The 12,964-nt window shown below is 39.9% G+C and overlaps 1 protein-coding gene across 8 annotated transcripts in view; it reads right to left on the minus strand.

The window, feature by feature from the left end:
- The window catches only part of UTRN (utrophin), a 538,989-nt gene that overhangs the window by 381,753 nt on the left and 144,272 nt on the right, over positions 1 to 12,964 (minus strand). For all 8 annotated transcript variants that reach the window (XM_065931202.1, XM_065931205.1, XM_065931203.1 and 5 more), the window contains 5 exons: positions 12,207 to 12,308; positions 8,872 to 8,979; positions 8,417 to 8,596; positions 7,046 to 7,215; positions 2,327 to 2,450 (listed from right to left, as the gene is read on the minus strand). In XM_065931202.1, the coding sequence (XP_065787274.1) occupies positions 2,327 to 2,450; positions 7,046 to 7,215; positions 8,417 to 8,596; positions 8,872 to 8,979; positions 12,207 to 12,308 (684 nt within the window). The remainder of the gene's footprint in view (positions 1 to 2,326; positions 2,451 to 7,045; positions 7,216 to 8,416; positions 8,597 to 8,871; positions 8,980 to 12,206; positions 12,309 to 12,964) is intronic.

Genomic DNA, 12,964 nt, shown 5'->3' on the forward strand with positions numbered 1-12,964 from the left:
CCACAATTGTTATTTTTTTCCTCTCAAATATTACAATAACAATTTCTGTAAGTAAAATTGTGTCTAGATCACAGGATGGAACTCATCAATATTTTATGGGACGTGTTCCATGAAGATCACTATAACTTCCAAGTTCTCTGTCAGTTTACTGCCTTTGATTAATAGCCTCTATTGGTCTTTCAGAAGCACATGGAATCATGGAACACAGCTCTCACATCTGGCTCTCTTGATCCCCTGTGCAGAGGGCTCTGATAATGGTGCTTCCACGTCCCCGCTGTCCACAGTCATCATTCTCTCCTTCCATAAGCCTAGAACTTTACAGAGTGCTGAAAACACAGGCTTCAGTGGAAAATCACCCTCACTTTCTAAGCACTGGCAGTAGACATATAAACAATGATGTAAATGCAATAAGGGTTTTCACAGAGGTATGGTCAAAGCAATATGGAATCTGCCTATTGCAGCTAATGGAAGCTTTCTGAAATAGAGGGCATTTCAGCCACAAAGCATAAAGGCTTACTAAATGGCCACTTGGAGCCCGGAAAACAACACATGGAGAAGGCAAAGGATTGAGAAAAACACAGGAGTCAGGAGGGCTGGAGCTCTGAGGAGTGAATGAGAGCTGCAGAGGCTGTGCTAAGGGGTAGAGAAGACACAAGCCTGGGAGGCCTTGTATGCTGGGGCCTGGCGTCATTTACACCATCACCCCACAGCAAAGGGAAGTCATCAATTAATTGCAAGCCCTGGAGCTGCATGATCAGACTGACATCTTAGACGGACCACCGAGAATTTGAGCAGGGAAGGTGAACAGTAGCAAAAGCTGCAGAGAAGGGAGGCCTGAGGAAAATGGAAACCTATCCTTCTGAAAGCAATCGTCCGTGCTGACCTCTAGCTGAGAACAGCCACAGTGGAATGATAGAGCAAAAATCAGTCTCAACTCCTCACGCAAACATTCAAAGTCAGGTCTAACCCCAAACCACCTCTCCAGCCTTAATTCTCTACCACTTTTACGTACATCTAGCACAAAACAAAACAAATTCTCTGTTCCAAGCATTGCAGCGTGATTGCCCCACTCTGAGCCTCTGCTCAAGGGCACTGCCTGCCAGGTTTGCCCTTGAGCCCAGCTCCAAGCCTTCATCAGTAGGTAGAGACAGCTGCAATCCTGGCCTCCTCGCAATTCCCACAGTACCTACTACTTTCTAACTCACATCGTGGACATCCACATACACATCTCATTTTCCATATGTTCTCCAAACTCTTTTCCAACAAAGAGCTGTCTAGTCAAAGCTATGGTTTTTCTAGTAGTTGTGTATGGATGTGAGAGTTGGACCATAAAAAAAGCTGAGTGCGGAAGAATTGGTGCTTTTGAACTGTGGTGTTGGAGAAGACTCTTGAGAGTCTCTTGGACTGCAAGGAAATCAAATCAGTCAATCCTAAAGGAAATCAACCCTGAACATTCATTGGAAGGACTGATGCTGAAGCTGACACTCTAATACCCTGGCCACCTGATGTGAAGAGCTGACTCACTGGAAAAGACCCTGATGCTGGGAAAGATTGAAAGCAGGAGGAGAAGGGGATGACAGAGGATGAGATGGTTCGATGGCATCACTGACTCGATGGACATGAGTTTGAGTAAGCTCCAGGAGTTGGTGATGGACAGGGAAGCCTGGCATGCTGCAGTGCATGGGGTAACAAAGAGTTAGACATGACTGAGCAACTGAACTGAACTGAAACTCTTTACAAATTCCACTGGTGATGGAGATGGCAATATAGACCTGCTCAAAGTGCCCAAATAATTCATGCAAAGATGCACAGAGACTTCATGAACACCAATGACATAAATCACTACAACCTCCTGCTTCAATTTACAGTACTACACACACAGAATAAAGTAGCACAGCTAAGATCCCATACATTTTATAGTTGTTTTTTAAAATACATCTCTTATCTAAAAAGAATGTATATAGAAGAAATCTGGAGATTCAGAATTGCTTGTTGTATTCAGAAGCCAAAACATCCTCAGCATACATTCACATATTAGGTGTCAGACTACGATAGATCTAATCAAGCTAAAAGAGTTGTAACAACTGTACCATCTTAGCAAGTGTCCCTTCCTGCACATCTCAGTGGTTAAAGAAGGTAGAAAAAAGGGAATTGATGTCAGCTAGCTTGAACAGATTCAAAATGTAATAGAGAGTTCTAAAAGCTACCTTATGGCTACATTTATTTCACAGGAAGATTTTTGGATCCCATCACATCTTTATGCCAACAGCAGATCCATTCTGATGAAATATTTTATTCACTGCGATATTTTTGTTTTATCTTTTACCTTCAACTTCTTTTTCATTTCTGACGTTTCTTGCATCTTCTTATACTCTTTTATCTCTGTGGCTTGAATGGCAGTCTTTGATTTCAAGATCCAGTTCAACAGCTCAGCACTTAGAGCATCAAACCTGATTTAAGATTCAGATGTTACCAGTTGTCATTCATTTTCTACTATTGTTTCATTTGGCTCAAGAAAGAGAGCAACCACAACCCCTATAGGGCATGTGGTTTTAAACACGCCTCAAAAATAAAGGCAACCCAGAAATACAGTAACCACACAAAATCACATCATACATTTACAGTTTAAAGTATGAAAAGAGCAGCAAAGTTATAAAGTTAATAAACAAAAATTACTAAATAAAATTTTTTAAACATTATAAGAAACCCCTTGTATTTTTACAAGCTCTTTGTAGATCATGAAAAACAGATATGGTGAGATATTCACAGGTAACAAATACAGACATTCCTAAACTAATGCCTTCTTTAACTCAACATGAAATTACTGAGCCTCATATATGCCAGGCACTGGACTGGGCTCTTAATATAAAGGTAAACCAGAAACGATCCCAGAAATTCACAGGATGCCTCCTAATTCAATTGGGGAGGGACGGCTTCCTGGAGAACAACAGCTTTATGCCCAGGAGTTATCCTTGCAAGAGGAGAACAAAGAAAGGGAGGCACACACTTTGAGCACTGTAAGCAGTTGAGTGCAATTGGAATAGCGAGTACTCCCTAAGCAGGGAGGAACAAGAGATGAGGCGGCAGAGAGCCTCTCGGACCAGTAACTGGAAGGCCCTGCAGGCTAGCTGAAGGAGCCGGACCTTAACCGAAAGGCAACAGAAAGCCAGTGAGGGGCTTAAAGCATGGGACTGACATGATTATATTTATCCTTTTGGGTCCCTGAAAAGAAAGAAGAGCGGCAAGTCCAGAGAATAGACGGTGTAGTCACAGGAGCCAGAACTAAGTAACAGTGGAAAAGGAAAAACGGGAACAGACCTGGGAGGTGTTGAGAAGGTCAGTTAAAACCACAGTTGCAAGGAGCAAGAGGAGAAACATTCCCTGGGTGCTGGCCATACGCCAGGCCCTTTTCGAAATGGTTTCTGTGCGTTATTAACTCCAGGAATCCTCACAACAACCCTGTGAGTATGCACTATGATTATCCCTTCTAATGATGACGGAATTGAGCTCACAGAGGTTTTAAATAACTTCTCCAGACCACAAAGCTAACAGAGGCTAGAGCTGCGATTTAAGCTGAGCAGTCTGTGCTTGTGACCAGGACTCTGCACCCAGAACCCAAAGCAACTTCTGGGTATTTTTAGAGATTCTCAGTAAGCACAGGCGGTCCTTGCTGATTCTTTTGGGAAACTTGGCTGAAAGGGTTTTCAGTGAATTCTGAGTATTTGTCTTTTCACCAAGGTAAATTTTTCTTGTCATTTGAATGGGATTTTGTGACACTCTAGGTAAATATCCAAAGGTCACAGTATCAGTCAAACCACGGTACACTCCTCATGTCATCTTCACAGCAGATTTCTATTTAATGTTTCAGGAGCACAAACCAGAGATCATGTTTTAAATGACCTTGGAGTCTTAGTCCATCTCTGCCCTCAATATGAGCATGAACAATGTGAATGCATTAGAGCCTCCATGATCATCTCAGGTCATGTTAAGAGACAGAAATCTAGATTATAGGAAATGACTGTTACTATGGTGTTAAAAAAAAAAAAAAAAAAAAAAAAAACAACCACTAGCAGCACCAGCAGAGGAGAGGGGGAAATCAACCGTTACTTTTGAAGCATGGATTATAAGCTGTGCTATGCAGTTATTCAAGGTTCATACCTGTTCAGACAGCCCATTTTAAGATAAGCTAACAGTGCTTTCTACATCAGACTAAAAATATTAAAGGATCTGAAAATCAAGTCTCACTAGGATGCTTAACAATATTCTGGACTTTAGGACAATGTAAATTAGAATATGAAACGTATCCTTAAATCCGGAAGAGGTACCATATTGAAGGGGGGTGGTGTGGTTGCATTATCACTCCAAAATGCAAAACTAGCAGCATGAGTCGACTGAGAAGGGTTTTAAAGTTTAAAAAAACACAATATTTGGGCAAATTTTCTAATAATGAAATTTCACTGCTATTATAACCAACTGAATATACTCAAGCCTCTATGTCTAAGAATGAACTGAAGCCATTTGTGCATCGTTCAAATCACAGACAGAAGACTGTGGAACTCACAGCTGGTTGCCCACCCAACAGAAACCTCCCTTCCCACATTTCTTCCCAGCTGCCTGAGTACCCCCAGAACACAACTACAGAGATGGAAGATGCAGGATTCAGCCTCCCGGGAACCCAGGGCAGGGCAAACGTCTGAGTTTTGGCCAGTGAGACCAGAGTCAGGGAGTTAGCTAATATCTTCCAGAAGAGGTCTTTCTCCCTGATTAAAAAAAAGAAAAAAAAATCTTTTTAGAAGACAAATAAGGAAAAACTTCCCTGCCTGCGTGTAAAGCAGGTTATACAAAGTTGTTATGCCAAGTGCTAGAGCAGCATCTTGGGACCACGAGAAGACAAGTTTTGCCTTTTAGCTGCCTGACATGCTGACGATGGCAGAGACAAGATGCCGCGATGCTGACCCCCACCATCCCATTCAAACTGCCCCACCTCCGGACTTCTTGCAACGTGTGATAGTCAATGACCTCGCTGTATAAGTCACTTTGGGCACAGTATTCTGTTTCCTGCCACAGAACTCACCCTATACAACATGGACATGTGTGAGATTGTATAGTTAGGCACCGTGACATTGTGATTTATAGTAAGAAATAAATATTTGGTCTTCGGCCTTACTTCTGACACAGAGTTCCCAAACTCTTGGAATTTCCAAAATGATCAGAGCAACAAAGGTGTCATTTGTCATGTTAGTGAGATGACTTTTGAATCCCATCTAAAAAGGTAGGCTGGTTGTCAGGAGACCCAACCTTGTGATTAGAGGGTTGGAACTTTTAGTCTCACCTTCCACCCCTGACCTCAGGGAAGAGGAGAGGGGCTGGAGGTTGAATCAATCACCAAAGATCAATGATCTAACCAATCATGACTTTGTAATTCAGCCTCCCTAAAAACCCACAAGCATAGGGATCAGGGAGCTTCGGGTAGTGAGCATGTGGATGTTCAGGGTGAGCAGGGCACCTGGAGAGGCCATGGGAGCCCACACCCTCTCCCCATGTCTTGCCCTGTGTAGCTACTCAGTCCAGCTCTCCCTGAATTGTATCCTTTTATAACAAACCAGTCATCTATTAAGCAAAAATGTTTTCCTGAGTTCTATAAGCTGCTCTACCAAGTTAACTGAAGCAGAGGAGGTGGTGTTAGAAATCTCTGAATTATAGCCAGTTGGTCAGAACTATAGGTAACAATCTGGATTTGTAACTGGCATCTGAAGACCAAGGAAGAGGTGGTGGAACCCTCTAACCTGTAGCCAGTTGGTAAGAAGCATAGGTAACCTGGCATCTGATCTGCGATGGGGGAGGAGCAGGAGAAAGCAGACCTGGAGGAATAAACCCCTAACCTGTGAAGTTAGAATTGGTACCAGAACTTATTCATGCACCCTAGTCTTTCACAGCCTGCCCAGCTTCCAAATGCACAAAGTCAGCACTGGAGATACACACTGCCTGATACATGGACAGAATATAAACACTCAGGAAATCAAAGGTCCACAGTAAGATCAACATCACAAGCATCTCCCTCATCTGCTGCCTTGGCTCCAGAAGTAAAAGTCCCACAGCTGATGTTTGCAACTCAGAGGTCCAACACTTGGTCCTACAAGGACATGCTGTTAGGAGGCAGGAACGCAGCCTTAATACCAAAACTAATGTCAACAGGTAAAACTGCAATCCTGCTTTGTCTAACAAAAGCTAAATTGGGGGAATCATATCATTTTTATTCAGGCAAAAGTAACTGTCCATATACCCAAGCACTGGAATTCTACTGTCAAAGGGCAAGAAAACAGCAGTATTTAAGGGGTGCTCTGAGACTATCTGCTCCAGGGCCGGTGAGCATGGTCCCTGGCCCATAGAATAGCCCTGCAGAGGATCCAACGCTGGTGAGAGCTCAATGTATGCCAGACATGGCTGTTCCGCCTATAAAGATCCTAAGTTTCTTTTGAGTCAGAAAATGAAACAAATTTTACCAAAGATGGATCTTTGATAACATGAAGAATCTGTTACTAAGACAAAGGAATTAACAAAGAAAGAAAGAAGACATGAAGAGAGAAAGGGAAGGAAAAAAGAAAGATCTAAAGGAATTACTTCCCTGAATTAAGTATCTTTTAAAGGTAAGAAGGAGAGTCACAAAGAATAAGAAGATAAATCTAAAGCAAAACTGTAGGAACTGTGACAGTGGAAGAAAGGATAAACAAAGGATCATGGACAATTATATCCGCCCACAGTAAACAATGGGAAAGAAAGAACTCAGGAAACGATATATTCTGTCCATGAAGGCTACAGGCACACAGTTCTCCCAATCAAACCAAAGATAAATAAAATCATCCAGATGACTTAGATGCTTAACCAGTATAAAGTGGAATATTCAGAAGACTCAGAGGTAGTGAGTGGTTCAGTAGTTGAATTTCCATTACAATAATTATGCTTAAATTTGCATATGATTAGTGATCAGTACAAAATAAGTACCGAGCACAAAATATTAATATATCATGTGTAAAATAGTTCTCACTTTTTTTTAGCTTCCAAATCCACAGGGATCTGTCTCTTCTTTGGGGGAGGAGGAGGAGGCAGCTCTTGCTTAGACCTTTTTGTAGTTACTTGTTCTCTTAGGCGAACCGTCTCTAACAGATCCTTCTGAGGAATCTGGGACATTCCCAGCTTTGCAACAGCCTGAGTCACCTGAAATAAAAATCAACCAGGTTTAATGTTTTACAACAGCTTTATTGGGATATAATTCACAAGCCATAAAATTCTCCCTTCGAAAATATACGATCCCATGGTAATCAATATATTCAGAGATGCTGTGCAACCATGCCCACTTTCTGAATCCAGAGTAGGTTTATCATATCAAAAGGAAATCCCATACCCAGTAACAGTCACTCCCATCCTTCTCTCCCTCGTGCCCTCTGGAAATGACTAATCTACTTCCTGTCTCTACAGATTTGTTTATTCTGGATATATCATGTATTAATAGATAGAATCAGTGCATTAACCTTGTGACCAGATACTTTTACTTAGCACAATGTTTTCAGGGGTTCATCTCTGTTATATCATGTATTGGTACATTATTTCATTATTACTTAATAATATTCCCAGGTGGCGCTGGGGGTAAGGAGCTTGCCTGTCAATGCAGAAAATGTAAGAGATGCAGGTTTGATCCCTGGCTTGGGAAGATCCCATGGAGTAGGAAATGGCAACCCACTCCAGTATTCTTGCCTAGAGAATCCCACGGACAGAGGAGCCTGGAAGGCTACAGTCCATGGGGTCGCAAAGGGTAGAACACGACTGAAGTGACTTGGCAGACAGCACACAATAATATTCCATTGTATGAATAGACCACATTTTGTCCACCCATGTATCTATTGATGGATATAAGGGTTGTTTCACTTTTTGGCTATTGTGAATTTTGCTGCTATGAACATTCATGTACAGACCCAAGTGTTATTTTTTATCAAGGTGCTAAAATATTTTTCAAATTTGTAAGATTATTTAAGAAGAAAAAATCATTTTGGAGAAAGAAATGGCATCCACTCCAGTATTCTTGCTTGGTAAATCCCATGGACAGAGGAGCCTGGTGAGCTACAGTTCATAGGGTCACAACTGAGTGACTGAGCACAAAGATCATTTAATGGATTCATGTCTAAGTGTTATCAGTTACTAATGGTCAGATAACTGGATATCATGAGTTTTTTAAGATCTATTAAAATTTACTTTAGAAAACTAAAGAAGATATATGTCAATTTTTCAATTTTACAGTTAACCAGGTATAAAAAAACAACTTTTTAGTTAAACTACTGCTCTTATTTCATAAACACTAAAACAAACCTGAATGTACAATTTCTACTTAATGGCACAAGGTATTACCCAAAGCAAAAGGTACCTGGTTGGAGGAATCTTCCAGTCTCTGAACCAAAGAATCCCATCTCTGAGTCAGTTCCTCTGAGTCACTGTTGATCTTCTTGAATGTCTTAGGATTATCAAGTAATTGCCCCACATCCTGGCCAATCTCACTCAACTGGTCCAATGCTTGGCGCTTCATTTCCATGTCTTCCTTCAAAATCTAGTATTGCAGATACTTATTAGATTACTGCATCACTTTAAACAGGAACTTATCTTCCTGTTCCCCAGTCAGAAAATGTAAACATGTGTATTTTATAGTAAAATTTATCTGCTTTAATTCTCTAAAGCTAAAACATAAGACTTCTGGTTCTAGATCGTCACAGGGCAGCATTCTAGTGTTAGGGAAATGAATTCATTCACTAAACTGTATTAACCACTGACAATAAGCACTAAGATATCATGGGCTCACAGAGAGATGCTGACGACATCACTTACAGCCAGTCGTCGAACACTGACACTTAGCTCCTTTTGGTCTTTGAAGTTGCTCGTCTGGACTTTATTTAAAGATTCTTCTTTTTCAGTTAACCATGCTTTCAACAAGCACTGCAAATAATAACCAAAGTTAGAAATATATTTAGGGAATCATTTGGTAATTCAATTCAATCAAGTTCTAAAATCTCTCATTTTTACATTACTAGAGGCTTTATCCACATCTGAGGGAAGAAGGATTTCAAACCCCTAAGCCTGAGGCATAAAAAAAGCTCAGAAAGATATCTTTGCTTAAGATATAACCCTTCACAGATTTGCAACTGATCAACCTAAAGTTAGCCCCAAACCTAGAAAACTAAACCTAATTCTCAGGGAGTCTGATGGCTCTAAAAGCTAAATCCAACTATCCAAGTCTCCGAAAGAATCACTTTATAACTCTCTAGATACAGAGGGAAGGTCAGAGATTTTCTTTTCTCAGTCCCTCTGTTAGGGAGGAAAGAGAGAGAAGTCAAGTTACATGGCTTGTAAACTGCAGGGCCAGATCACAGACCCACACCCCACAGCCGATGGTTTTCCATGTATCTTGCAGGACAACCACACTAATGTTCCAGATTCAATAGCAGTTATGATTAGAAGGAGAAGCCTGAGGCTAGTCCAAAGCCAGTATGAGAATTTTTAAACTTCACTGGCCAACAATGCATGTCTTTTAGACAGAAGATATTTAGTAAAGAGATAAGTTTGAAGTAGGGATTAAAAAAAAAATGGCTGCCTTAGTATAATTTTTCCCAAAATGTAGTATTCACCACAGAAGCCTTCTTCTACAGAGTTGAGGGGGGCAATTCTTGGTTCTGTGTTTGGAATCAACTCTTTCTCAAGTCTGATTTATCAGTTTACTTAACAACCATTCTCTGCCTTTATATTTTGCCCAGAAAAGGACAAATATTAAGAAAATAATGTAAATATGAATTCTTTCCTCAATGTAGTAAGAGTTATCACAAAAATACCTGTGGTACCAGATAGAAAGTGCAGACACCACAAAGAGACTGCTTCCAGTTTTGAAACACGGGGGGAGGGGAAGGGAGTTCATAAATGACTTCATGGTCCCTGATGGATATCTCACCTGCAAAGCCCACTGGGATACTGCGGAAAATAAGGTGGAATCTAAGTGACATGGTCTGACCTCTTTTGGGTTTAGTCCAGCTTCACTTGCTTACAGGGGGCAGTGTGCGAAGCCCTCGCACCTAACAGGATGGATCAGAGTTCCCAGAGGAGAGTCACTGAGGCCAACACCTCAGCTGGGCAGCCTGTAACGCAGAAGTGCTGTGTGGGATGCCTCAGACCAAGATGGCGGCGGCAGGTATAGAGGCTGCACCTGGCCTGTGACCTGGAGTCACAAGAACGCTGCCCCCTCCCGCCAACAGGAGCCCTCTAAGTCAGCCCCACCAAGGACTGACTGCCAGGAGACCACTGACTGGAGCGCAAGCTCACTCCTTTCCATTCTTTCATCAAAGAAGAAAATTCTCCTTTGCTTCTGAGCCAGACAGCTTCATTCTATGGCCTCGAATATCACGAGGCAAGAGGGCCCTTGGAGGAGCCGGACCCAAAAGAGTTGGTGACTGGCGGGAAGAACTTAAAAGCAGATAGGCAAAAAGGTATTTCAAGGCAGATGCCACACTTATAAAAAAACACGGAGACTAGAAAACTAGTTCGCTCTTTCAAAAAAAATGAAAATGATACAAAGACAAAAGCCGTAAGGAATCCACCATGGGCCATGCGTTGAGAATACAGCACTGAGAAGAAACAACAAAACTCTTGTGGCCACGACAGTCTCAGAATGAGCTACAAGATGGGAATTCAGGATCTGAACACTGAGAACAAGAAAGGACAGAGGGAAAGTTTGGAAAGGTAGGTTAAAGTCAGTCATAGAACATCCCGCTGCCCACACTTGCCTCATGCTGGAGAAATTTTGAACTAATTCTCAGAACACATTTCTAACCATCTTAAAGCCTCTGCAACTAAGTGAAAAACAATCCCTTGAAAGACTGTTTAATTCAGACACAGTGGATTGGTCTTATTCTCTGTAACAACAAATTATCAGTTAAGTACCAATGTTGGCTTCATTTCTACATTTTAACAAGATTCCTCCTCCCATATCACTAACAGAAGGCCATTCAAAGGTCAGTTTTAAAATCTAACATAATAAATGGCCAAATCCTAGCCACTCTCTATTTTTAAATATTTTTAATTACCAAATTGTGATTCTTTCTGAATTTTAAATTATTTTAATTCTTTAATTATTTTAAGAAGAATAACACAGTGGTCCCCGAGCAATCAGTCTCCTTACAATCATTAATGAAGTTAAATTTCAATTATTCTATGTGACTTTTTAGCCTGAAGAAAAGATAAGTAAATTTAAATCTTTGTAAAGCAAAATGTAAATATTTCAGAAATCAGAATCAGGTCTATCATGCGATTCTTAAGAGAAAAATTCTAGTCAAAGATTGAGGGCAGGTGGTAGTAACTTACAATTTACATGGGGACAAATTTTGCAACCTGCTTTTCAAGAGTTCTCTCTGCCACCATATTTAGTAAATCACAAAACAGTATACATTTGTTTTTATCCCATGAGAAGAATATAGCTGCTTTTTGTGGATGGAAATAAAGGCATTTAAAAGAATCACAGTGGACCCTGGGATGTGGGAACAGAGTATCTGTTTATTTTCTACACCACAACTCTTTGGCATTTTGAAGAAAAGTCTTGCTTATTTGTATTCTGTTTTGATGGTTGCTTTTCTGGAAGGATGGAGATGGGCAAAAGGCCACGAATTAGACTGAAAACATTAAGTGGCAGCTTTGCACCAAAGGTTCATTTTCTATGTTAATCCTTGGTGGAAAAAAATTAGCTACGTGTTCAATCATCGGTGTTGCTAAATAATATTTTTCTTGTTAATTTCAGCAGTTATTCTGATTAAAATTCACAGGTTTAAAGTTCACAAAGTACTGAGTGGATTCATTTATCATTATGTACTGAGCACAAATCATGCACTAGGTTGTGTGACTACAAGTTCAAATACATTATCCAACACAAATGCAGTAAAAATTATGTCAAGTAACTCCTAAAATTAGCATATCTAAAAACTAATCTAACTAATGAACAAGATCAAATTGTTATTACAATGCAGCTAATTTATAATGCAATCTAAATCTGACTTTTAACATAACAAATAATTATTTATAAATTTTCCTTCTAAAGAAAGGAAATATAAGTGATTTATTCAAAAGCAATAATTATGATGGGTTACTTTTCACCACTTTTGCCCATTATGTATACAGCTTCATACCTGTTCTTCCAATAATTCCTGCCACAAAATGTTGATTTCCTGCAACCTATTCCAACGTTCTTCAGTCCATCGGCACACAGCCGTCCAGCGTTCACCAAGTTTCTAGAAAAGGAAAAACCGATCATTTGTCCACAAAGCCTTAAGGGATAGTTATCACAATCCTTAAAGACATTCCTGACATCCATTGTTCTTTATTACAGAGTAGTAGTTATGAAAAATATTATGAAAGTTACTTTAAATAATACAGATGAATTTCACAAAATTATAGATAAAACAAACTAATTTCCATAGAATTTAACTATCTCATACTACACAGCTAGAATATGGCACAACTTGAACTCTATCTTGTAACTTTTGACTCCAAACTCTAGATCTTTTCTATTTTATTGTGGTTTTTATATGAGAATTTGACAGCTTCACATAAACCTTCAAAATATAGCAAATATATCTACTTTCAAGGCTTCCATTTTTTCAGACTATAATTATCTTTAAGACAAAATTCAGTGCGTGGCTAATTTCTTAACCATTCTTACATGCCAAGACAATCTTCATCAGTAGTACCAAAAATTATGAAAAAAAAGTTTTTAACTTATAAAAACTGTTTTGATTTGTTCTGTTTATATTGCATGATCCACAGAAAATTCCACCAAACAACAACAAAAATTATAAGTATTAGCCAGACTAAATAAATTTGATACATTTAAAAAATCAATCTTAAAAAAAAAAAAAATCAATCTTCAGGATGACTTTCCCAACTA

Source organism: Muntiacus reevesi, chromosome 3 (genome assembly GCF_963930625.1).
Source record: "Muntiacus reevesi chromosome 3, mMunRee1.1, whole genome shotgun sequence".
In the NCBI taxonomy this organism is placed as follows: Eukaryota; Metazoa; Chordata; class Mammalia; order Artiodactyla; family Cervidae; genus Muntiacus; species Muntiacus reevesi.